At 36.4% G+C, this 27,855-nt stretch overlaps 1 protein-coding gene across 2 annotated transcripts; it reads right to left on the bottom strand.

Moving 5' to 3' along the window:
- Positions 1 to 8,833: 8,833 nt before the first annotated feature.
- Positions 8,834 to 26,130, bottom strand: LOC125653962 (sterile alpha motif domain-containing protein 9-like). Of its 2 annotated transcripts, XM_048883646.2 has the most exons (7): positions 25,938 to 26,130; positions 25,229 to 25,294; positions 22,283 to 22,595; positions 17,150 to 17,360; positions 16,926 to 17,044; positions 11,677 to 16,520; positions 8,834 to 11,563 (listed from the first exon to the last, which is right to left on the bottom strand). In XM_048883646.2, exons 3-6 carry the CDS (start codon positions 22,578 to 22,580, stop codon positions 12,634 to 12,636), a joined length of 4,515 nt encoding a protein of 1,504 aa, XP_048739603.2. In that variant the 5' UTR covers positions 22,581 to 22,595; positions 25,229 to 25,294; positions 25,938 to 26,130; the 3' UTR covers positions 8,834 to 11,563; positions 11,677 to 12,633. The 2 variants fall into 2 exon arrangements, with proteins under 2 accessions (XP_048739603.2, XP_048739606.2); XM_048883649.2 differs by lacking the exons at positions 17,150 to 17,360; positions 22,283 to 22,595; positions 25,229 to 25,294; positions 25,938 to 26,130 and having other exon boundaries at positions 16,846 to 16,976.
- Between the last annotated feature and the right edge of the window lie 1,725 nt (positions 26,131 to 27,855).

The following is a 27,855-nucleotide window of genomic DNA, read 5'->3' as shown; positions in this document are numbered from 1 at the left end:
CAATATTCCATTATCATCTGCATATGGTGTTTATATCTCTCAATTGATTCGATACCCAAGAGCTTGTTCTGCGTATGGTCAGTGTTTAAATCGAAGCAAGCTACTGACAAACAAGTGGATGGTGCAAGGGTTTCAACAGTCTCGCAGCATTTCGCAAATTCTATTGTCGTTATATAACGATCTAGAATGTCACTACAACCTATCATTGCTATCTGACGTGTTAGGCAATTCTTGGTACACTGATTTTGACTACGGATAACTCTGTTTACCTGATCGAGATATAGGGCTCACGGCGGGTGTAGCCAGTCGACAGGGGATGCTTACTCCTCCTAGGCACCTGATCCCACCTCTGGTATTATCCAGGGGTCTGTATTTGACCAACTCTTTATTTTGTATTGCTTATAGGAGTTATGAGATTGATCACTGTTCGTTATCTCCGCGTTTCAAATATCTAGATAAGAAACTATGTGCAAAATTTATTTCATATCAAACAAATGAAACTGATCTTAAAATGAATGTTAATTTATTCTATCCATAGTTTAAAGTATTGATGTGACCGAGGAAGCAAATATGCACACCCGGCGCAGAGCTCAGAAGTCCTGCTGTGTGACTCCTGTAAAATTGTCCCCCTACAGAGCTATTGTGAACTTTGTCAAATCAATCTCTGTGTGAACTGTGTTGTAAAACACCTCTCTGATTCGTCTAAAAGACACAACGTTGTGCCCTATAAACAACGAAAGTCTACCCTTAACTACCCTGAATCTCCGAAACATGTTGAAAAACACTGTGAATTTTACTGCGAGAAATGTGGCATTCCTGTCTTTTCTACCTGCGTCTCCTCAGATAAACACAGAGGTCACAAAATATCAGATGTTCTTAGAAAAATCAGCTCTAAAACAAAAGATTTACAAAAAGATTTGGAAGAACTAGATACCAGAATTTATCCCCGATATGAAGAAATGACTTCCGATGTCCAAACTGAGAAAGTCGAGTTAAAAACGATTTACAGAAAACTTACAACAGTTCTCGATCAACAAGGAGAAATCTGGCACCGTGAGGTCACCGTCATTGTCAAGCAAAGGAAATCTGAAACTGCGGAGATGAAAACTAAACATATGGCTGCCTTAGATAAAAACACAGATGAAATCACGCACAGTATTACTGAACTTAAACAAATCATTCTAAACCTGAAGGCAATATTAAAATCCAATGATATCTCTCTAATCTCTACCTACAAATCTAGGAATAACGAGTTCAGAAGATTGCCTCCTAAAGTCCGAGTTGCATCACCAAGTTTCTCTCCTCCGAAAATAAACACAGACCAGCTCCGTGAAATGTTTGGTTCTCTGTCACCATTATCCATTAACACAGAAGAACATGGCGACACAATGAAGTAACCAAAAGCTGAATCGTCTCCTCCAGTCAAACCAATGAAGTCATCAGAAGCTGTATCGTCTCCTCCAGTCAAACCAATGAAGTCACCAGAAGCTGTATGGTCTCCTCCAATGAAACCAATAAAGTCACCAGAAGCTGTATCGTCTCCTCCAGTCAAACCAATGGAGTCACCAGAAGCTGTATCGTCTCCTCCAGTCAAACCAATGAAGTCACCAGAAGCTGTGTCATCTCCTCCAATGAAACCAATGAAGTCACCAGAAGCTGTATCGTCCCCTCCAGTCAAACCAATGAAGTCACCAGAAGCTGTATCGTCTCCTCCAGTCAAACCAATGAAGTCACCAGCTATTTCGTCTCCTCCAGTCAAACCACTGCTCGATGATCCTCGACTCACTGCCACTATAGACACTGAGTATAGACTACATAGTGTTAGATATCTCAATGAAAATCAAGTCTGGACATGTGGGAATAACGAAATCATGAAGCTCTTCAACCTGCGGGGTAACAAATTTATGCAGCTCCTCAACTTCCAGGATAAACTACTGGCAACTATACAAACTAAGTCAGGGAACGTACCAGAGGATATAACAGTGACACGGGACGGAAATCTTGTTTATACTGACTATGATAATAAAACTGTAAACCAAGTGAAGAATAAACAGATACAGACCGTGATCACACTCCAGGGGTGGATACCTCTCAATGTCTGCAGAACCTTCTCTAACGATCTCCTGGTTATCATGAACAGTGATGATCTCAAACAATCCAAAGTTGTGCGATATTCTGATTCTACAGAGACACAAGCCATTCAGTTTGATGATCAGGGTCATCCTCTCTATTCATCTGGCGGGGTTTTTTAAACGAAAAACAGGAACTTGAACATATGTGTTGCTGACCGTTATGCTAGTGCAGTAGTGGTGGTCAATCAGTCAGGAAAACTCCGATTTAAATACACTGGTCATCCCTCTAATACATGTACCAAGGAATCATTTCATCCATTCGGCATCACTACAGACAGCCAGAGTCACATCCTGACGGCAGACTATAACAATGACCGTATTCACATCCTAGATCAGGACGGACAGTTCCTCCGTTACATTCACTGTGATTTACGCGATCTATGGGGTTTATGTGTGTACATCAGAGACAACCTCTTTGTGGCTGAGTATGTCACTGCTAAAGTAAAGAAAATCCAATATCTATCAACACAGTGTTAAGTACATCTACCAAAACTGGTAATTACATCTCCAAACACAGTGTAAATTACAACAGATCTAACACAGTGTTTTTAATGATTAACCGTGTTAATAAGAGAGCTCTAAAACTGTGTTCATTACATCTCAAAACGATAATTGCAGTTAATTACAGCAGTGTTTGTGATATGCAACTAACCTGTGCATTGACACAGTAGATTTGTGGGGTTGTGCTATCTTTCAAGCCTAATACTGTCTGTATTATGTTTTGAACAATATATCTACATAATTCTTCTTTTGATTATATCTGTGTACCGATGCTGTAGATTTGTGGTTGTTTATTTTTGTCTGTGTTGAGTTACTGCCTGTCAAACATTATTTTGTTTGTTACTTATGAATATTATGTTTAACAATGTATATATCATATATAAACATTATAATTTTGTTGATTATATCATTTGAATTTTACATTCTCAAAGTTTTTACCTTCAAAATGCTTACCAATTGATATGGTAGCCATTTTAGCATTTCAATTGGTGAAAATATCAAAGATAGAACCATTGGAAATGTAATTATTTCCGTAAGACTGTGAGCAATGTGCGTGTGAATCTTGATAAACATAGTGCGCCTATTTCAACGGCTGGCAATATTCCGACAAAAATGAAAGTAGAATGTAAATTTGACACCTGAGCAACCTTTGGTATTGCCGTTGTTCGAGGTCACATGGTTGAACACCACGATATAATGTCAAGGTCGTGTCATAAAGAATATATATATATATATATATATATATATATATATATATATATATATATATTATATATATATATATATATATATATATATATATATATATATAAAATATGAAATCCCTACCTAAATAGTTTAGAAGATAAATAGGTAAAAAAAAAAAAGTAGTTCAAACTCCAAGGTCAAAAGATCAAACACCATTGTGTCCCAATGCCTTGTCATAAAGAATCTATATACAAAATTTGAAATTCCTACCTAAAATATTCCGGATATACTTAATGAAAGGTGAAAATAACGAACAGTGGTCAATTTCATTACTCCTATAAACAATGCAAAATAGAGAGTTGGACTATTGAAACCATTATCTTTGTAGTATGTACACTTTTATTTATAATCTGGTATAACTCTAGCATCAAAATGATATCAGTGGCGGATTTAGAGGGAGGGAACTGAATGTAAATATCTAAATGATATACATGAATATAGAAATTTTATTTTATTTCAAACAATTAATAACTGATCTTAAAATTACTGTTAATTTCTTTTGACGACAGTTTGAAGTATTGGTGTGACCGATATATCAAAAATGCACCCCAGCACAGTACCAATGACGTCCTATTGTGTGACTCCTATAAATTTACATACCACAGTGTCACGGTGAACTTTGTCAAATCAATCTCTGTGGGACCTGTATCGTGAAACACCTCTCCAATTTATCTTTAAAAACACACCTTTTGCTCTATAAACAAAACAAATCTATCCTTAACTACCCAGAAAACATACCAACAAACACTGTGAACTTTACTGCAAGAAATGTGATGACCCTGTCTCTTCTACCTGCATCTCCCATAAGATTATAGGACACTTTTTATGTGATATCCTGGGGGGAAAAAACTCGGCTATAAAACACAACGTTTACGAGACAATTTGGAAGAATTAAGAGACCAGAGTTTATTCCCAATATGAAGAAACGGCATTCAATATCCAAAATGAGAAAGTCGAGTTAAAAACGAATTACGAGAAATTGACAACAGCTGCCAACCAACAAGGAGAAATCTGGCACCGAGAGATCACCGCCATCGTCAACCAACGGAAACCCGACATTGCAGAGATGAAAACTAAACGTATGGCTGCCTTAGATAAAAACACAGATGAAATCACGCACAGTATTACTGAACTCAAATTTAAGAAATCATCCTAAACCTGAAGGCAATATTAGAATCCAATGATATCTCTCTAATTTCTACCTACAAATCTAGGAATAACGAGTTCAGAAGATTTCCCCCTAACGTCCGAGTTACATTACCAAGTTTCTCTCCTCAGAAAATAAACACCGACCAACTCCGTGAAATGTTTGGTTCTCTTGTCATCATTATCCATTACCACAGAATATAATATAGTGGCACAGTCTCCTCCAGTCAAACCAATGAAGTCACCAGAAGCTGTATCGTCTCCTCCAGTCAAACCAATGAAGTCACCAGAACTTGTACCGTCTCCTGCAATCAAACCACTGCTTGATAAATCGTGACTCACTACCACCATGAAAACTGGGTGTAAATATCAACGCAGCGTTAGCCGTCTCAGTGGTCTTGACATGTGGGAATAACGAAATCATGAAGCTCCTCAACCTTCAGGGTAAACTACTGACATCAATACAAACCGAGTCAGGGAATGAACCACAGGGCATAGCAGTGACACGGGACGGTGATCTTCTTTATACTATGATAATAAAACTGTAAACCTAGTGAAAAGTAAAACAGGAACATACCGTTATCACACTACATTTGGTGGATGTCTTGAAATGTCTGCAGTACCTGGTTACCATGATCAGTAATGATACAAGAGACCCATAGGCCACATCGCTCACCTGAGTCACCTTGGCCCATATCTGAAGACTTTCCATATATATTTGCATGTAAAAGATTAGTTCCTATTATGGCCCCAACCTACCTCTGGAGGCCATGAGTTTTGCAAACTTGAATCTACACAATGTCAGAAAGCTTTCATGTAAATGTCAACTTCTTTGGCCCAATGATTCTTGAGAAGAAGATTTTCCCTATAATTGTATGTAAAACTTTGATCCCCCTTGTGGCCCCATCCTACTCCCGGGGGCCATGATTTTAACAAGCTTGAATCTGCACTATGTCAGGAAGCTTTCATGTAAATGTAAATTTCAGCTTTTCTGGTTCAGTGGTTCTTGAGAAGATTTTTAAATGGTCCCACCCTATTTTTGCATTTTTGTGATTATCTCCCCTTTGAAAGAGATATGACCCTTCATTTGAACAAACTTGAAAGTCCTTCACCCAAGGATGCTTTTGGCCAAGTTTGGTTGAAATTCGCCCTGTGGTTCTGGAGAAGAAGGCGAAAATATAAAAAAAAGTTTACCGACAGACGGAGAGACGACAGACAACAGGCGATCAGAATAGCTCACTTGTGCTTTCAGCTCAGGTGATATGAGCTAAAAAAAAAAAAAAACAAAAAAAACAAACAATCCAAAGTAGTGCGTTACTCCGACTCCAAAGAGAAACAAACCATTCAGTTTGATGATCACGGTTGTCCTCTCTATTCATCTGGTGATTATGATAAATATAGCAGTGAGAACAGGAACCTGGATATCTGTGTCGCTGACGATGAAGCAGTAGTTGTGGTCAATCAGTCAGGAAAAATCCTATTTATATACAGTGGTCATCTCTCTAATACCAAGAAATCACTTTTTTCTTCATTTTGTATTTTAATCGTGTTCTTGTAGTAATCTTATCATATTATTATATTTCGCTATCGGCACTCTTTACGATATCCGAATACACAATGTTACGAATTATCAAATAAATGTTTCTACTTAATCACTCCAAAGCATTATCTTCCCACCATTTTATTTACAATCATGTTGCTTTGGACGTTTTCTTTTTGAATATGTCTTATTTCTACAATTTTTAAAAAAATTCTATTTTAATCCCGACCCGATAATGGCCGTACAAACTCTCTACCCTCTCGTCTGTAGACACGCTTACAACGAAGCCATTCTTCTCAATTCAGAACATCAGTGTATCATTCTTGTTAACAATGTAGATCATTGATATTTGTCGTTTTATTCCGTGGTATGTCATATTTGTTTATTTAATAAATGTCTCTTCATAAACACGCGGGTTGCGTCGAAAATTTGAGGTTCAAATAACCAACAATGTCTTGGCCTTTTCAGTGCTGAGAGAGAGAGAGAGAGAGAGAGAGAGAGAGAGAGAGAGAGAGAGAGAGAGGCACAAAAATCCGTTCTAACAGTAGATACGACATCAGATAACTAAAGATATAAAAAGTACTAAAACTAGATGCGATCTCGTTGCGAGCAACGAGTGGGTCTTCCGTCCAATTTTAGATGTGATGAGATAAGAATTTGACTGAGATTTTCGTTCATAAATAATGATACAAATATATTGTCTAGACGTACAATTTAGCTTCGGTGATGTTTTACAAATAATGATCATTTAAGTGTAATAAATCAAAGACTCTCTGCCCCTCTCGGAAACTAATTAAAGCCTTTTTTCGAGAAAAAAGTTAATGTTATTTACTGCGATACAAATTCGACTGATCAGGCGAGTCATGTCGCCCAGAGGCCTATTTTTCATATCATTTTAGATATATCTCGCAAAACTGAACAAATTTTGTTCTACATGTCCTATGAAAATTTTCTTGAGAAAAAAGTTATTGATTGCGACATTTATCAGACTGTTAAGGCGAGTCATAAGGCCCATGGGCCTTTTTCTTGATATCGTTTGAAAGATCTTGCAAAACTGAACAACGTTTGTTCTACATGTCTAATCAAAAGATTCTCGAGGAAAATTTTTTATTGATTGTGACATTTATCAGACTGTTAAGGCGAGTCATAAGGCCCGTGGGCCTTTTTCTTGATATCGTTTGAAAGATCTTGAAAAACTGAACAACTTTTGCTCTACATGTCTTATCAAAAGATTCTCGAGAAAAAAGTTAGTAATTGTTACACTAATCAAACTGTTGAGGCGAGCCATGAGGACCGTTCGCTTTTTTTGATGTTGTTCGAAAGATCTCGCAAAACTGAACAACTTTTGTTCTAGATGTCTTATTAAAAGTTTCTTGACAAAAATATTATAGATTGCAACAATAACCCAACTGTTCAGGTGAGCCATTAGACCTGCAGGCCTATTTCTTAACATCGTTAGTTAACGCTTGCGAAACTGAACAACTTTTGTTCTACATGTCTTGGCAAAAGTTTCTCGAGAAAAAAGATATTAATATTATTAATTGTGATACAAATTCGACTGTTCAGGCGAGCCATAACGCCCGGGGGCCTATTTTTGGATATCATAGATCTTGCAAAACTGAACAACTTTTATTCTACATTTTTTTTTCAAAAGTTTCGTGAAAAAAAAGTTAATCATTGTAACAGAAATTCAATGGTTCAGGCGAGCCATGAGGCCCATGGGTCCATTTCTTTTGTTATATATGTCTAAGCAAAATATTTACGAGTAAAAAGTTCTGATTTAAAACGCGGAAAAAAATTGGGCACTTTTTAAAACTCCATTTTCGATCCCTACCGAGCTTCCATACTAGGCACTGCATAACTACAACGTGTCTAACATCACTGAAAATTTCAGCACTCTAGCTTGAAAATCGATAAAAGGGGGATAACTTCCAACCGAAAGTGATTTTTTAAAAATGGAAATGGCGGTACAAACTTCAAATGGCAACGAATCAACCCTGAAAATTTGAAGCAAATCGATCCAACCATCTCCGAGAAATCTTCTGCACAAAATCAAGGGTCTTCAATGGAGACGGAAGACCCTACAATTGTAATAATAATAAAAGTGAAAAAGACCCTAATGACGAATGACTGTTTTCGGACATTTTAGTGCTTTATCACTCAGTCACTATATATATATATATAATATATATATATAAAGCACTAAATAATCACAACTAGGTACTCACCCCAGCCCGGGGTCGAACCAGCGACCTACGGCACCCACCGCCTAGCAAGACTGTCTAATCAGTGCGTAAGTCCACTCGGCCACAACGACTTCCCTAAGAAAGGAAGTTTTTGTTATGTTCCTAAAGCGCTACTTATACACACTGGTGCAATCTCACACAGTCGCTGTATTATTCAGTGTTTAAGATATTTTTATAAGGAGAGTGGATCTTTCAATGCAATTGTATAGAATATTTAATAGAAAGCACCAAAAAAAAAAAAAAAAAAAAACAATTATAACACCCAACCTTACATAAACCCCTAGGATCTAAACGATACATGTGATAATCAATAATTCATTGATTATCACATGTATCGTTTAGATCCTAGGGGTTTATGTAAGGTTGGGTGATATAATTGTTTGTTTGTGCTTTCTATATACAACTGTGTACATATATATATATATATATATATATATATCAATATATATATATATATAATCCAAATAGAAAGAGTTGATATCACACAGTCAAAATAATTCAATAAAAAAGCAGGAAAATCTACAGTTCCAAAATATATTTAAATCACTAGCGCTTTCTGGATTTTAACATCCATCCTCAGGTGAATACAAATTTTAAATAATGAATACATATATGTGTGTGTGTGTGTGTGTGTGTGTGTGTGTGTGTGTAAAACTTATACGGTACCAATTTTGATGCACCAGATGCGCATTTCGACAAATAATGTCTCTTCAGTGATGCTCAACCGAAATGTTTGAAATCCGAAATAACTATGAAGTTTTAGATCTAAATATAGCCAAAAACAAGTGGAGCCAAATTCGTCCAAGGATAAGAGCTATGCATGAGGGAGATAATCCTTAATTTTGAAATGAATTTCTAAATTTTCTAACAGCAATTAAATATACATCCGTATTTTCAAGCTAGTAACGAAGTACTTAGCTACTGGGCTGTAGAGACCCACGGGGACTAACAGTCCATGCACCAGCAGAGGCCTCGACCTAGGGGTCATAATGTAAAACTTATACGGTACCAATTTTGATGCACCAGATGCGCATTTCGACAAATAATGTCTCTTCAGTGATGCTCAACCGAAATGTTTGAAATCCGAAATAACTATGAAGTTTTCGATCTAAATATAGCCAAAAACAGCGTGCCAAACAAGTGGAGCCAAATTCGTCCAAGGATAAGAGCTATGCATGAGGGAGATAATCCTTAATTTTGAAATGAATTTCTAAATTTTCTAACAGCAATTAAATATACATCTGTATTTTCAAGCTAGTAACGAAGTACTTAGCTACTGGGCTGTAGAGACCCTCGGGGACTAACAGTCCACCAGTAGAGGCCTCGACCCAGGGGTCATAATGTAAAACTTATACGGTACCAATTTTGATGCACCAGATGCGCATTTCGACAAATAATGTCTCTTCAATGATGCTCAACCGAAATGTTTGAAATCCGAAATAACTATGAAGTTTTAGATCTAAATACAGCGTGCCAAACAAGTGGAGCCAAATTCGTCCAAGGATAAGAGCTAATTAAGAAATAAGATATCATTTTTGAATATTGTTGGGATATGACATGAAGTTGGTCACGTGATCAAATCCTATAACACCCGAAGGGCGTTTCTATTTTGATTTGTTTTCTTATCGAGCTTCCATGATTATGTAGCAGATGACCAAAATAACGATCGTAGAACGCAAAATATAGTTCGTAAGAGTTTTATCGAATAAAAAATTAGGAACAATATCAAAGAGAATATAAGATATAGATATTTAATTGAAAATGCTAAAAAAAAAAAAAAAAAAAAAAAAAGACGAAACATGTGTAAAAATAAAGGTAATTTAGAGCGTAAAGTTAATTGAAATGACGACAAGAGTGGAGTAAACTACATCCGTGGTGTGATTTGGTCGCGATCAGCGATTGAGCAACTGGCGTCCGTCTAGGTTACTTAGTTGAAAACGCATTTGTTGATCACAGATTTCGACAGAAATTCAAAGGATCTGAGAGAATTGATGGTGGATATGACGGGTCAAGTTAACGTTAAGGTCTTAGTCAGGTTTTTGGAAAGAAACAACGGTATGTTCATCGTTAGGACTCGCGGTTGTAGCCATGCAGGAGACGATTCAAGACAGCTAGTAGGACAGATTTAGACCAAGTGCAGGTATAATCATGCCGAGTTATAGCCGTGATGGAAGTTGCCAGGAAACAACAGGTTAACTTATCATCATGAAGTAAATACATGTAGGCTTATAACTCTGCCTACATGTTTTCGCTTCAAATATCATAGAACTTTATTTTATGAAATCGCCATGCAGAAGTTGCAGACTGTATTTAAAACTGCATAAAATGAAACAACAGAACGATATATGTTTAATGTTTCTTTCATAAATTGATGAAATTTTTTTTTATTTACAAAATAAACTGTATAAATATCCTACTGCGTTTATTTCTGTTATGATGTCATTGCAGTGGTGGATCCAGGGTTTACGAAAGGGGGTGTGTGAAAGTCAAGAATTAGCCAAAATGCTTAGCCAATCTGGAATTTTACTCACACTATTTCTATTATATAAATTTGTGGCGAGATGGGGGGGGGGTCCTAAATCCCCTACTGCATTGTATAAGCAAGAAGCCAGGTGAAAATACAGGAACTGACTTTTGAAGCGGTGATTGTATTCATTCGCAAGAACGAACTGATCACATGACCAAATTCATTTCACACGAAACTGAACATCAATTTCATTAGTACTGTCATATAAGGAAGTGCATTGGCAAATGTAAATATTAGAATATAACATACATGTAACTCCAAATCATATCAAGGAGATAACTGGTTTTCAGTCTATGAACAATAACAGCATCAATGAAAAGTGTTATTTGTATATTCAGGTAATGGAAACACGAGAAAAACGTCTTACAAGTACATTGAAATTAAAGTTAAATTCTCAACTTAATGTGCAAAGAATACTAAGCATACTTATATTATACTTATAAGATACTGTGCCTATCAATTTTCATAACTGCTAGATCAACACAGAATTGTACTATAAAGTTACATTCATGACATCTCAGTCACTAAATTTTATAATATTACTGTCATTTCATGAGTTATATTTTACTCTCTCTCTCTGTATATATATATATATATATATATATATATATATATATATTCTACACATTGAGGAATAAAATGTCCCCGACAGAAACTCGTCTCTTCTCTTCATTAAATCTTCTCTTTCACTCTTGATTCTGTCTTCTGTCATCATCAGCTCTTTCTGGAAAACAGAATCATGAAATATACATTTTGTGATTATAACCAAAAAATATACAAATGATACAAAGATTGAAATCGTGAATTTAGTATCAGATAAACATAGATCAAAATTACCTCTCTTTGCGTTACACTTTTCAATTTCTTCAGCTGCTGAATTTTTGTAAGAGAATTTTTGAATTCTTGCATCTTTTCCTGAAAACTCTCATGAGTGCTGACATCACGGTATTTGTGTAGACTATTGTAGCCTTTGACTGATGAACCACTTGAAGATTTGACAGATTTAGATGATTCAGAGGACGGTGTCTCCTCTGAAGAAACATCAAAAGCTTTGGGGCCAGACCAGCTGAATCCCACGTAAAAGTACACCTTCTTATTCCACAGATGTCTCTGAGTGACCGGAAGTGACGTTGTTATAACTACTGTTTCTGTGTTTCCTCGTGGACCTTTTATGTCAATTACAACTTCTAGACCATGCGACTTCAAGATTCCCTGCACTCTTTTAAGTCTGTCTCTGACATTTTGTTTCCGCCAAACTGAATCCCCACGAAAATACCGAGATCCACCTTTATCATGCAGATCCTCGTAATACACTACTTCCCCAAATGCAGACCCATGACCAAGGAAGAAAAAAGTGGTATCCCTCCGATGTAAAAAGCTGTCTTCACGCTGCTTAGGATAAATCTGGAAAAATATATTCTTCCATTTCTTTATGGCATCCTGAAGCTGTTTCACGGTACAAAGTTCGTCGACGAATTTTTCATATCTTTGGGTGGTCGGCCAGTGTAACAAAACAACAAACATATAAATTTCTAAAGACGGCCTTTCTTCCGTTTTCCCAGTCATTTCTAGCGCTGTTTTACTCCATTTGAGCAATTCTCTATATTCATCATCTGCGTTTTCTTGGTTGAGGTTTTTTACGATAGAGACACCAACCAGCTGTCTCACATCCGTTACCGTGCAAAATTTTGAATTACAGTTCTCTAACAACAAGTCTTCTACTTTCTTTAGTATTGACGGACCATCATCTTTTGTCTTTAATCTCAGGACTGTTGTCAAGGTATTTCCAACAAGTCATCGAACTCTTCGGCGAATGAATTCTGCTCTGTCGTGTGCGGATAATGATTTAGGAATGCTATCTGAATTTTCTCCAAAATATTTATCCAAGTTTTCCCTCAGGTAATCTAAAGAATTTCGTTGTGTAAAATCAGGTTTGCACACTGTGGCATTGCTCATAATATCACTCTTTAATTGTGAACTCTGTTCTTCAATAATGCGCATCACCGTGTTAGTTCGAAACTGAAAATGTTTGATGCGGTTTACTGCTTCTTCTGATAAATTTTCACAAAAAGAAGGCATGTAACGGCTGTCGTTGAGAAATTTCCTGAGGTCATCTTGCTTGTTAGTTCCAGGACAAAAGTGAAGAATTTCAAGAAGAATTAACACCGTGCGTAATTCAGCAAAATACCCAGCATCATTCAATTTGACACTATGTTCTCTTTCACTTTTTTCTTGTTCTTGGTTAAACTTTTGTATTGCCTTCAGTCCCAACTGAATTGCGTCCACTGCATCTTTCCCTTCCAGATCTGACAATTCTTTAGATGTGTCCAAGTACATGTTTGTCAACTGCCGTTTAAATACTTGGCCATATGTATCCCACAGATACGAGTTCTCAGGTTTCATGTTTGTTGCAATTTTCGCAGCACGGTCCCAATTTTTAGAATACATGTACAAACGTGCTATCTGTTGAGCAATCATTGCATCATCGAACATTTCAAATCCCATTTCTAAGATCTTGCCAGCATTGTCTGTGCCTTCTTTATTTATTACTGCCATTACTAAAGGTGAAAAATTTTCCTTCCTTCCTGTAGCTAACACTTCGCGTCTCTTCATTATGTCCTTTATTATCTTTTTCAGAACTTCATAAGACCTATTGAACCCTTTGAAAACTGCTGAGTTTAGAAAATATATCATCATTTCACTTGTTGCCATGCGTTTCTTTGATGCTATGTACATAAAGATTTCGCTCGCGAATAGTTGATTGATGATGCAAAAGCCTTTGAGCTTACTTCCACAATCCAATCTGGCACTTCTATTTACAAGTACAAGCAAGGATGAATTTAGATTGGCTTCCCAAGAAGTTTTTCGGAATCCCCGTCGTTGTTGCGTTACTGAACCAAAAGTTATTTTCCTAATGTTTTTGAAATTAGTCATAAGTGGATCAAACGCACTTATTGGTACAGACTGAAAATCCAGATCAAAAGTATTCATCAGAGAAAGAAAACACAACAGATTTTGTTCTTGGTCGTTTTTTATATCATCAACGAATTCTTGAACTGTCCGTTTGATGTAATCTTTGTTGAAATTTTCTTTCAACATGTTGAATGAGATGAGTAACATTGGATTTGTTCCACCTTCTGCTTCAAATTTTTCTTGGAGATGTTCATGTTTCCGTTGAAACCATTTAAGTTCTTGTTGATTCAGCTCATGACGTAATTGAAACGTATGATCAAGCAAGCTTTTCGGAAGATTTGCCCTTCGAAAGCATACAAGAAATACACAGTAAACTTTGCATGGTATTTCACTTCTTCTGGAGAGGATTCGCGCCCTATTTTCTAAATGAGCAAATAGAGTTGCCATTTTCTCCTCGTCCTCGTTGTCTATGAGAATGATTGGTGGTTTTGGATTTTCTGATTCTTCATAGTACCTTAACTTCTCAATCTGGTCACATGTTTGCTCTGTAATTCGTTGGACCACTGCGCATCGATATTTTCTCCGCATATCCCACAGCACTTGTTTTGCAGATGTAGTACCACCTGCACCCGGCTGATGAACTAAGCGAACAATTCCCACTTTACTATCATCATCCATTTCATTTCCCTCACATACTTTATTCATTTCATCAACTAAGCGCTTGTGCATGTTGCGTTTCAAAACGTGATCTTCTTCGAACCACAAGTTCCACCACTGCACTACACCTCCCCTAAAAAATGCTTCTTCGACACTTTTTCTGTGTTGTTCTATATTGTCCTTAGGAATGTTCAGGTCATTATCACATTCATTTGCACTTAGAATTTCAAGATCAAATAACTCGTTTCTTGTTTTTTCTTTCAGACGACAGAAAGCACCACTAGAAGTGGGTAATTCACTGGCAGCTGTTGCTTTGGTTCTCATAACTTTTTTAATCATTTCATTGACATGTTTCCATGACATCCCTATAATGCATCTTTCATCCAAAGTAGTTCTGTCTACGCTTTCTCTTTCCAATAAATTTTGCTTCCAGTGATTAGCAATTGATTCGTTTGTTGCGAGAAGAATCCATTGATCGCGGAATTTTGATAAAACCTCATCAGCTGCGTCCAGCATGATGTCATAGTTTTTCGAGAATAGCAGAAACACAACAATAGCGCGATCTTCGGGTACTTCACCATAAAAGAAACGAATTGCCTCCTTAAATCCATTGCTCCTATTTTGCTTCCAGGCTAATTTTTTGAAGGGGTCTTTTCTAATGGGTTGGTACCCGTTGCAGAATACCCAAGGTTTGATGACTGACGTCCGTAAGTCTTCCAATGCATTGCTCAAGCAATCCTTACCCATATTCTCTTCACTGTTTTTATCAAAGGTATCTGTTGTCAGAACTTTGAAAATTTTTTCTTGGTCGTCTTCAACAAAGTGAAACATACCTTTCCCTTCGCTGCAGGAATCAAAATCAAATATTACACTGGGATCAATGTCGTGTAAAAATTCAAAATTTTCTGCAACGTATTCCTCTCCAAGATCACTTTCCAATGGACTCAAAAACAAAAATGGATAAATTTCTTCTAGAAGTTCATCATTACCAGCAGAAAATATATTCAAAAATTGTTGGCGTAAGTCTTTAAATTTTGGGGTTGTCTGGGTTCTATTTTCTTCCTGTTTTCTACGCTCCTGGGTAAATTTGGATTTAGAACTCATAAAGGCATGTTCTTGTTCCGCTGTCAAAACTATGGGAATAGCAGTTCCTTTCTTAAACCTGTACAAATATCTTTTTTGCCCTTGCGTTTTTGGGGGTGGTTGATTCCTCAAGAAGAAGGCTGTTTCTTGCACGAGACTAGAAGAAGGAATAATATCGATTTCAACGACAAATTTATTTGATACTTGGACTTTATCTGCATTCCCTGGCAATGTAACATGGATAAACTGTGGTGGTTGCATACATCGATTCACAACTTCAAAATCATCTTCAAAGAAAGCATCCCTAACAGCTTTATAGAGAGATCTTTTTATTTTCTGTTTGTTGGCAAATATTCCGATAACATTTCCTTTTAACAAGTTTTCATTTGGCAACACTTTCACTCCAAAATGAATGGTGCCATTCATACGTTCGTTCAAACAGCTACACAGAAATGGTATAGATATATTTGCTATCCATTCAGGAACCATATCCTCAGCTAATGTTTCGTACACGAAATAGTGCACTGTTTCCAACATGCTGTTGGTAAGTTGATTTTCTGATGTTAGAATAGAGTCAAAGAGATAACTGTCTCTCTCTTTGGTGGCATATCCAAATTTTCGAAAGGTTTCTCGAAATTTATCTGAAATCGAGGAACCTCCTGCAACAGAATTTTCACTCACTTCAGCTTCATGAAAGACTGCTTCTTTGCTGTCTTTAAAAGTATGTTCAGAGAATGTGAAACCATTTTCCTCTGCCTGTACTATTTCATCACGAATATTGATAATGCGTTTCCTTTGCCCAAATGATAGGTTGGGAAATAGTTCTCTTGGAAATAATAGGTATGTTTCTTCCATAGTAAATGAACAAAAGACTTCACCATTTACATCCTCTTCCACAAAGGTATCTAATATTGATAGATTAATACCTTTTTCAACGAACTTGGCATTCAAAATAGCACGTATACCATTTGCAGTTCTCTCTTTTAAGGGCAATGATGATGTGGGATCTTTTTCACTTCTCTTTGCATCTGAAAGATTACAAAAAATAATGATACCAACAAATATGACCTATCAACTCCTAAGAGCATAATACATTAGGACCATTCACTCTTGAATCTAACGATATATGTCTCTATTCATCTACCAACTTTATATAAACTACATAACATGTATTAGACTATTAACTTGGAGAGAAGTGTCTATGGTGTCTATAACATTTTTACATTCAATTATTGTCTATATAAAAGGCGAAGGAAACGAACACTGATCAATCTCGTAACACCCACAAGGAATACTGAATAAAGAGTTGGGCATAAACGGACCTCTGGACATAACAGAGGTGGGATCAGGTACCTAGAAGAGCGGATCCGCTGTCGACCAGTCACACCCGCCATGATCTGACTTTCATGACCTTTTACAATCTAATTGATTACCGGACGGCTTGTCCAAGTTGAGCTTCTTTGCCTGGCACTCCTTTTCATTTTCTGACCCAATGTCTTCTTCGCCGCTGGTGAAATCTGATTTCCTCTTAATTCCACGCACCATTTCTTTTCTGTACATGATAAAAATCTAGATATACACAATGAAAATGAAAGGGTTAGGGGAAAAGTTTTCAATAAGACAGGTGAAAATGACTTTCATAAATACTATAATATACCTTCTCTTCCGTTTGTAAATTATATCTGGAAACTCTTCCATTAACACTTTGCTTAGAAGAGTCCAAGATGCATCCCAAATATGTTGCCGCTGGCTAAATTCGTATTTCACGTCATCTTCTATTTCTTCTTTCAGTGCGAAAGAAGAGTGATCTGTTCGGGCGTAATAAGCATGCAAAATTTCTCTCACAGTCTGAACAGTCCTTTCTTCCTCTGGAATATGAAGGAATTAGATTACCTAATGTGGACACCCCAAAGCATTTTTATGTTCTATTATTCCCATAGAATTCAGCTTTAAAAAGGTGATATTACACATCTTACGAATGTGCTTCGAAGTCACTGTAAACAAATTCTTATTCGTTTGAAGGAACATTCTGCAAGTTTCACAAATAGTATTCTCTCTCTCTCTCTCTAGTTATTTCTCCTCATGAAAAGTAAAGATAACGAAGAGTGATCAATCTCATAACTCCTTTAAGCAACACAAAAAGAGAGTTGGGCAATCACGGACCCCTGGATACATCAGAGGAGAGATCAGGTGCCTAGGAGTAAGCATCCCATCGTAAATCACAATATTATATCTAGCATATTTATTCAAGGGTAATGATGATTCAATGTAAAGAAATATTGTCAACGCGGGCAATTCATTGATTGTACTATGTTGGCAGGTTGTGTTGTTTTTTATAACTAAAGAAAATTTACACTAAGATGGTATGAAGAACAAGAGACCCATGAGCCACATCGCTCAACTGAGTCACCTTAGCCCTGCTGTTGTTCAGCTGTTAAGATTTTTCAAAGGTTTCCGTTTTAATCTTGGGATTAAAAAAATTTGACGCCATATTGTGAGCCCAATCGAGTCCCAAATGAACATCACAAAACCGAACTTGAATTTACAAATGACTAAAATACCTTGCTTTTCTGGAAAAGAAAACAAATTTCAAAGATTTTTTCCTGTCTACATCAATTACACTAAATTTTATCAACCCTAACCCAAGGGTTAATGAAATAAAATTTTAGTGTAATGAGCTACCATTTAAATTCATATCTACTTATCGAGCTATGATCCTGCAAAAGAATTTCGGTCGTGATTGTACCCGATTTTATGTTAAGCCCCTTCCATAATATTTACTACAGCTATTTATGATTTATCACGAAAATGTTAAGTGCACAAAGGTCAAACTTTCAAATATAATTCAACAATGTTATTGATATCATTGTCCAATCAGCTAAAGACTGCCTTATTTCTGATATATTATGTACAAGAAGGTTGAAGAAGTCATAGACTGAGTGGAATCACTCGTCACGAACAAATATACTATACAAGTATAACTTCAAGGGAGGGGGGGGGTCAAAATCAAGGTTAGCTTCATACCTTCATATTCTTATAGGAAGTTAGGTACGTGAATAGCGTTTAATTGATAAAATTTACTCACAGATTTATTAGCATTTTTCATCTGGTATTTGGACCATCTTGTTTTTGAGTACTAATTCCACCCCCAAATTCTTAAATTTACCTTAATTCTTATCATGTAGTTATGCTGCAACATGTTACTATCATTTATTCTATATTCTGCATATATTCTGAAGTTTATTGTAAAATAAATATATAAATTTCGTCAAATTAAAAAAAAATAATCATTGAAAATCGGAATGGTCTTGGAAAATTCACATTTTTCGAGAAAAAAATAATAAAAGCCTGGCTGGATTAGAATCTGTAATTTACAATTCAGCAGTCGATGTGCTAATCTACGGTTCAAGCCCAGTATTCCGACTGTCCGATAGTCCGACGGGCCGGTAGTCCGACGGTCCGATAGGCCGGTAGTCCGATAGTCCGACGGTTCAATATTCCGACGGTCCGATAGTCCGACATGTTGACCATAACCAAAAATGTTAATTAATAGAGTTAAAATGTATTCATGTCAGTCATTATTTTAAGGAAATTACCAGAAACCGCCAAAATCGACACGGCCTGATTATAAATCAGACAATCCATTTCTGACCAAAATCATTCAAGTGTGAACTTACGGCGGCGTAGAAAGGCCATATATAAATATATTATTCGTTCGGACGAATTAGCTATTTGTTCGCACGAAATAGAAAATCGTTCGGACAAATTAGCAATTTGTTCGGACGAATTAGCTATTTGTTCGGACAAATTAGCAATTTTTCCGACGAATTGGCTATTTGTTCGGGCATATTAGTAATTCGTTCGGACAAATTAGTAATTCGTTCGGACGAATTAGCTATTTGTTCGGACAAATTAGTAATTCGTTCGGACGAATTAGCAATTTGTTCGGACGAATTTGTTATTAGCTATAAGGCAACGCCAATGCCGTAGTCAAATACCGTAAAGTGTTGGCAGGAGAGCACAAAACTTAGATTGGGACACATGCTAAAATGGGATTCAATTCCAAAATGTTCCACATAAACGTCATGAAGATGGCGACGGTAACCTACATAATCACCCCAACCCCTGAAATAACAAGCTAAAAATGGTAGGAATCCCTCCACCCTGCTCAGTCTTAAAAGTTTGAAGTGGGCCTCAAGCCCCCCCCCCCCCCCCCCACCCCCCCCCCCCCACGGGCAAAAGTTTATTAAATGAAAATTTTCTGTATAACGGGGCATAACACAATCAATAAGAAATCAATTTTTGTATGGAACGACAATAATGCAATTATGCGCCAATCAGAGCCTATCTAAGTTTTTCAACGGAAATCTGTATATCCGAATTTTATACCAATTTTATGGTATACATTTCTTTATAGCAAATAACAATTTTTGAACAGAAATTTCTTGCACTAGAATTAAGGGGAGGATGTTATCAAACAACATTTGATATAAAGATGAGGATCTCGTTTGGGGTCCCAGAAGTGTAAGGAGGGGGCACATACATACTCTTGTCTCCACTCCCTACTTTTGAAAGTGTTAAGGAGACACGAGCAGGCGCGTGGCATCGTTTTTGAAAGGGGGAAGCTGGGGGGCAGCCAGAAAGGATTAGTGGGAGGGGGGGGCAGCCGAACCAAAAAGAGTTTTAACATGTAAAAAAGAAGAAAGGAAAAAAAATTTAAAAGTGGGGAAGGGATCAGCCCCCCCCCTTTTGCTACGTCCCTGACGAGTATCCGTTGTAAGCCCTCCCTACAAGCCTTATAGATATCTGTATATATGTATACCTACATGTATCTACATAGCTCTCTATAAAGACACGATGAAAATGTTCCTTAAATTCAGCATACATACATACATACAGACAGACAGACATACAGACACACACACAGCGAGTAGGAATGAATGAACCCACGGGTGATGGAGAAAGGAACGAAGCGTAATCAACCGTGGGCTTCCGACGATGCCGAAATATATACATGTAGATGTAGGTGGGTACCTGTAAAGTGCGAAACGAAACGAAATCTACCGAAACGAAAACCCACCGAAATGAAATGAAACAGATTGTATAACCGAACTCTTTTATTAGAAATGGTATCTTAGGCCCCTGTGAAAATTACCACATATAAATAAAATTCGCTTCCCCTTTGATATAGGCTTTCAGCTTGACTGATACACAGTTTTAAAAGCTGGAAAGGGGGGGGGGGGGGGAGGTGGTGAGTAAGCAAAATGTACATATCCGAAGTTGATTAAATAACATGTACAATTAGTTTCAGATCAATAAATTTCAGAACGGAGAGTTACAGTCTCAGAGGTCTGGCGAAACACACTAAACAAGGGGTGGGGTCGCTTGCGTTGGATCCGCTTTTGGGTATAGATACATTGTTTTAAGAAACTGGTGTCTGAGAAATTTGAAAGCAGGAAGAGCTCTTAACCTTTTATTTTATCTCTAACTGCTGAGGTGCGAGTACTTTCAATAATGGAAAAAGTTAGATAGTATACCATATTATATGAATGCAATTCGGTAAAATATATATATGTGTGTTATTAAAAATTATTATTGATATGTAGTGAGTCTAAATATAACTCTATACATTTGTTTTGTTGCTAGGACGGGGAATTGAAAAAGGGACGGAAAACAGAATTTTTTATGGAAAAATATCAGGAGGAGGTCAGCATTTTGTAAACTCAAAAGGCTTATGAACAAGGGAAGCAGAAATTGCAAAGAGAACGGGAAGACACACTCAGAATCCACCGTTTGATATACTACATACAAATACACAATATCCACATGTATACATAGATTTGACTTTAGAGCAAAAAATACTGAAACGTGTATTTATGCCGAACTGTAACCCTATGTTCTGAAATTTATGGATCCTAAACTAATTGCACAGGGTATTCAATCAACTTCGGATATGAACTTTGTGCTTACTCACCCTCTTCCAACTTTTAAAACTTTGTATCTGTCAAGCCGAAAGCTTACCACAATGGGGAGGCAAATTTTATTTATATGTGGTAATTTTAACAGGGGCTTAAGATACCATTTTTAATTATTATAATTAATATAGTTCGGTTATACACCATTTTTAATTATTATAATTAATAGAGTTCGGTTATACAATCTGTTTCGTTTCGTTTCGGTGGGTTTCGTCTCGTTTCGGTGGGTTACGTTTCGGTAGATTTCGTTTCGTTTCGTTTCGCACTTTACAGGTACCCGATGTAGGTCGAACCCGTTCAAAGTTTTCCCACTGTGCGATGTTTTGCTCTTGTGGCGTAAAAAATCGCTCTGGCACACGGCACTTAATCCTGTTTTCTGCTGCCTATTACATAGCGATCTCTTATATATGTGGCCACAAATTATCGGAGTTTCGGACTCTCGGACTGTCGGACTATCGGACCGTCGGACTATTGAAATACTGGGCGGTCACCCTAATCCACTGCGCTACTCAGCTAGGCATTTGAATTTGAAAGGAATAGACAAATATTGCTGACATTACATTTTCATTCATGTTTTAGAAGGAAGTCAGCCATTATGACCATGTAGTATACCTCCTTAAGATTTAATCTTTTATATAAAAGGTGAAGATAACAAACAGTGATTAATCTCCTGATCTCTTAACTCCTATAAGGAAAACAAATTAAAAGAGTTGGGAAACTCGGACCCCTGGATACACCAGAGGTGGGATCAGGTGTCTAGGAGGAGTAAGCATCCCCTGTCGACCGGCAATTATAACACATCTTTCATCACTTACCTTCCTGTATTTCTTTTTCATCGATTTTTGTTTCCTGCAGTTTTTCGAGGACAAAGTCATGCTCACTGGCCTCTAAAGCTTTGCAAAACCAGTCGTAACCCTCTGTTTTGGTAAAGAGTATTCGTAAACACCTATCAACTTTATCTCCACTGGTGTGTTCTTCATTCACTCTTTCAAAATCATCCTCTTTAAAAATTGACTCAAACAATTTGTCAAGAAAACTTGTGTGTTTGACATCTATGTTTTCCTTTAGATATGTCCAGTTTCTCTGTATTTTTTTCCTGTCGATTTTATTCATGGTTTAATTCTCTCGCTGAAAAAAATATTAGAAAACTTACAATCACAACTGTTAATGCTAAGTAATACAATGTTCGTATCCTGCAATACACTAGCATATGTATACACATTTTCGATATATTTTGGGTCATCTGAGTAAACTCAGGTGAACTGTTGTTTACTCAAGTGAATAACTGCAATTGATCTACGTCGGTCGTGCGTTAACAATTAAAACAATTTTAACTTCTCGATAACTACCATTCCAATTCTATTCAAATTTGCTATGAAGCATCTTTGGAACAAGTGGGACATTAACTGTAAATTTCAAGACTCTCGCACCCCTGGGGCCTTAGGAGCGGGCCAAAAACTGTCAATATCGTCTCTACAACTGCTTATATTTCAGAAAAAATAAATGCATAGTGATATAGAGCAGGAAGGCCTCTATCAAAATTGTAAATTTCATGGGTAGAGGTTCTGACTCCAGAGCGTGGTCAAATTTAATATTCATAGTGTATATGTGTAAAACAAATTGTAAATTTCATGATCCTAGAGGGTAAGGGTTTGTTGGTTTCAGGGTGGAGCCATAATTATTACAGAGATTATTGTCATTATCATTTTCAGTTTACTGATACAATATATAAACTAAATACATATTTAGGAAAACCAGAAAAAGATGTATAAAAATGGTGAATTTCGCAACCCTAGGGTTTTGACGTTAGGGTAGGTCCAAATTAGTGATCATATTATCTAAAGATAAACCATGTATTATGTAAAACCTTTTGTTAAGGTATGTCCCAGGGCATTGACGTTTTAAGAACATATCTTGTTTTATACTGTTGCTGAATATTAAAATTTTGCTTAGATATTCAGAACAAGAAATATTTTCTAAATATTTAGCCTTGGGACTAGTGATGCTCTTAACAAGTACTCAGGTGACCGATAAGGCATGTGGGCCTCTAGTTTATTTCAATTATCAAAAACTATTGTTATAAATTGAAATTCTACTATTATTTTATTAATGATCTAGATAAACATATTGCAGAAATAAACTTAGAATAGTAATAAAAATCGCAAGGGAAGTAACAAATATTGGTCATACAAATTAGATCAACGTCCAAAAATTCAATATCATTGTAACGTTAAAATTGCAAGAAGAATTAATTAGTGTTGTTTCCACTTTCACAGTTACATGTATTATGCATGTTAGTTTCATGATTGTAATACATCACGAATGTATACCTTAATAGTAAATAATATAAATTACATTCAAGTGTATTTTCTACTTTAATTTCTGTTGAAATCCATTGCTTGTCTTTTGCAACAGTGAAAACACATTTTGTTATCAATCTAGGTAGAACTGGTTTTGGTGCAGTTTGTCTGCGTATATTCCACAAACTACATGTATTTTTTAAACTACTAACGAACAAACAAATGTGTTAAAGCAGTGTGCAATGATATGTAGCTTATTTTATGCGATTAAACTTTGTCCTTCTTGAACTATTTTTGTAAACCATCGTTCAACAAGAGTACCGCAAACGGTACAATATACACCCGTCAGACTGAAATTCAACCTGGAAGCATATTGTGCGCTTTAACCATTAGACTAAATATCAGGGCAATATCTGTATCCATAATGAAAATTAAAAGCTTGGAAACTGTTTGACCTGGTTTTAGCCTAAAAGTAGGTCAAGGACGGACCAATCCAGCTGAAATGCAAACTGCACTTGTATTCCTCCGAGAGGAAGCCGTTGACTAAATAGCAGGACAATATCTGTATCCGTAATGGAAAATAAACCCGGAAAACTGTTTGACCTACTTTTAGTTCAAAAGGCCAAGGATGGATCAATCCAGCTGAAATGGAAACTGAACTTGTAATCCTCCAAAAGTAAGTCTGTGACCAAGTTTCAAGGCAATATCTGAATCCATAATGGTGAAAAAACGGGAAATTGTTTGACCTATTTTAGCCCAAAAGAAGGTCAAGGATGGGCCAATCCAGCTGAAATGCAATTGAACTTGTATTCCTCTGACAGGAAGCTTATGTGTAAATTTCAGGGCAATATCTGTATCAGTCAAGAAAAAAGTCCGGAAAACTGTTTGACCTACTTGTAGCCCTAAAGTTGGTCAAGGATGGACCAATCCAGCTGAAAAGCAAACTCACTCTTATAATTCTTGAGGGAGAAATTGGGACTAAATTTCAAAGTTGTACATACATCCGTTAAGGAAAAAATGGAAAATATGACCCCGAACGGACAGCCAGCCAGACAGACGCACGGACAGCATATCTAATGACGGGCGCATAAAAATGGAGATCATTGCTACATATGGAGTAGAGTCAACTTTTAGCTGATACCTTTAAATAACTTACCGGTAAAAATATCTATATCTTACATACTTGCAAGTATTTATCTGTTTATCTTTTTAAATTACAGGAAAATTTTAAGTACATATAAACATGATAAAGTGGTTATCTTTTGTTTGTTAGACAGAAGATGAAGGTCGCAAATACTGCGGAAAAATATATTTAACCCGCTAGTGGGTTACGTATATTTTCTGGAATGTTTGCAATTTTCATAGATAGAAAACGTACATTTTACGATTTTCATATCCTATTTAACAAACCAAACAAAAGATTTTAGTTTTTTAAATGAAAATGTATTTAAAACACTGTACTTCAATTCTTAAGCTTTGATTCACAATGCCATTTTTGAGACGAAGGCCAGTCCACGAAGCAAGGCTCTGAAAGAAAGAGAAAAGACAAAATCAAGCAGATAGAATATGTAGTACATCTACTGTCACTATTGCATATTCCATAGCAGTAAATGCCTAGTAGCACCGTGAAATTTCTTCTTTTTTTTCAGGATGTAGATGATTCTGCATTATTAGCCATTGATAACTGTACGACGACTCGGCATTGTTTGTACTATACAGTATATATATATATATATGCAACCTCTAAAAGATAGCACCAGTGCCAATCTATTTTTAGATCTTATCAAAATCTTCTGCCGATCTCTGCGATAAAAATATGGTATGCTGTATATTCTTGGTAAAATTGAATAACTTTAACTACACGCTAGTTTTTCAAAACTTCTAGAAACATTTATCTTGCAGAAAACAAATAGTCATACAGCAAGGCAGGTGCTTCATCTACATGTGACACTCCCACCACCCTCCGTAAATACAGCGCGACCAAGATTTAAAATACGCCTCATTTTCTAACAGCTGGGGTAATATTAGATAGCTGTCACAACCTTATTCATCTCTGAAACATACCCGAGTCCGAAGGAGAAAATCTGGGATAATTTTATCTTGGTCATGTTTGGGGGAGAACATTGAGGTAATAAGGTCTGAGTTTGTCTAGTTTTAAATTAGCACTTACCCGAACGTAAACTTAATTTTCTTTTGTAAGTAGATTGCAAATTCCTAGGAACATGAAATCTTTAGTCATATCACTCAGAAGCACCATTTAAACCTCGAACAGGGCAGTCTAGACAAGAGTCGACGTCACAAATTACTCCGCGCATTTTGAACTCTAAATTATCGCATGCCAAGTTCATAGATTACGCAACATTGTAAGCACTTATCTATGGAGGGTAATCGTGTTCAAAAATCCAAGCATGTAAACTTGTTAATTGAAACATGCAACTGTGTTAATTTCTGTTTCAACTATGTATGTTTGCAACTCAGGGGGTGTACGTTATGTTTCTCAGAAATGTATACCTCGGTGTTGTACTCTTCATTTGTGTCATCGTTTGATTTCTTATTTTACATTTCTCTTTATAAAAATGCATCATTGTTTCTTAAGTTATACGCGGTCATCCCTACAGTATTTCCGTTGGTAGACTTTGTATTTACATAGCTGTACCTTACAACATCACATCTTACACCTTACAAGTCAACAAATGTCAAGTTAACATGTTTGTCGAATTTCGATATGACCATATATGCAAAGACAACGGAAATCCACGATTTCTACCGAGAACCGAAAGAAAATCAATGTGCTATACGGGCAGAACACAAGCGGTATCCTCGCTAAATTGTACGTACTTGGGTGAAACGTCACCAATGAACAATATATTTCCGGAATATATGTTAACGTATTTTTTAAAATTCAAAAAATTAATCATAATAAAGTCATATCTATTAGATCTAAAATACATATCTAATTACATAACGAATTTTACGAGGTACAACTGGACTGAAATTACATGTTAGTTTGGTAGGCTATTTTTTTCTTCAATCATATCTAGGGCTAAAATAAATTAAAATACGTATATATTTTTTCATTATAATATGTAGCAATATGTAAGGAAATAGTAGTCAGAAATTTAACTCAACTTAAGTTTTGTTGCACAAAGAATGACAACGAGTATCGGCCACATGACGTGGCTTTTCTGAAAAGGGGGTGGGATTGGGGGCAGAGGAGAAGTCGTCTAAAATTCCTGACAATCTAGCAAAAAAAAGGGGACCCCCCCCCCCCAAGAACTCCATAAAATATGTTGTCTATTCCAAATTAACAGCCTAAGGGAGGGGGAGGGGCTTAGTTCTTCAATTCATTACAATGTACATGCAGTTGGGGGGGGGGGGGGGGGGTCATCCAATATACCTTACTTTCTATGTGAAAATAACTTTGCACGTAAAAATAATGGAAAATCAATTTTAACGTGCCTGAGTATAAGATGGACGAAATCAGGGATACCAAATGTGATCATCCACTCAAACAACTTCTTTGAGACTTTATCTCCCACAAAATTTATAAAGAGGAACACTTTAACAGAGACGGGATGCCCTTCATTGATTATGGAAAAAACTCTTTCTACCACATCATTCTTTCAGCCTTTTGACTGGCCCTGTGACGTGCAGTACCACATGACCTCTGCACTTTTGATATTACATACACATACGCATAGGCGCCCTCGGGTGATACCCCTACTAAGATGGGATAATTTCCGATGTCTTCCTGCTATAAACAGCCCATAATTGTATATTAACAAATAACGTTTTCAATTTTCATAAATATTTTATACTAAAAAAGAACGTTTATATCTGAATCTTTTAGGCATGTTTGATTAGATATCCATATCATGCACCAAATCTCAGCGAAATTTGAACTCTAGAATCCTTTATTTGCGAGGAAAACATTTTTGTTTTATCATTCAGGGACGAATCACTAAAAATCATATAAAATAATTGAGAGTTTGTTTCACTCTTTCGATGGTGAAATCACACTTCATAAGAGGTGTTTTAACAAGCCATTAAATAAAATTTTAGTGTAATGAGCTATCTTAACCGGTGTA

This window comes from Ostrea edulis, chromosome 7, assembly GCF_947568905.1.
Source record: "Ostrea edulis chromosome 7, xbOstEdul1.1, whole genome shotgun sequence".
NCBI lineage: Eukaryota > Metazoa > Mollusca > Bivalvia > Ostreida > Ostreidae > Ostrea > Ostrea edulis.
This window is presented reverse-complemented; position numbering and strand designations above follow the sequence as displayed.

Coding starts and splice junctions, on each gene's coding strand:
- LOC125653962 (XM_048883646.2), bottom strand. CDS start 22,580: ATGAATAAAATCGACAGGAAAAAAATACAGAGAAACTGGACATATCTA. Junction 17,045..17,149: donor ATTTACAAACGGAAGAGAAG/GTATATTATAGT, acceptor TATCATGTACAG/AAAAGAAATGGTGCGTGGAA. Junction 16,521..16,925: donor CAACTTGGACAAGCCGTCCG/GTAATCAATTAG, acceptor GTAATCTTTCAG/ATGCAAAGAGAAGTGAAAAA.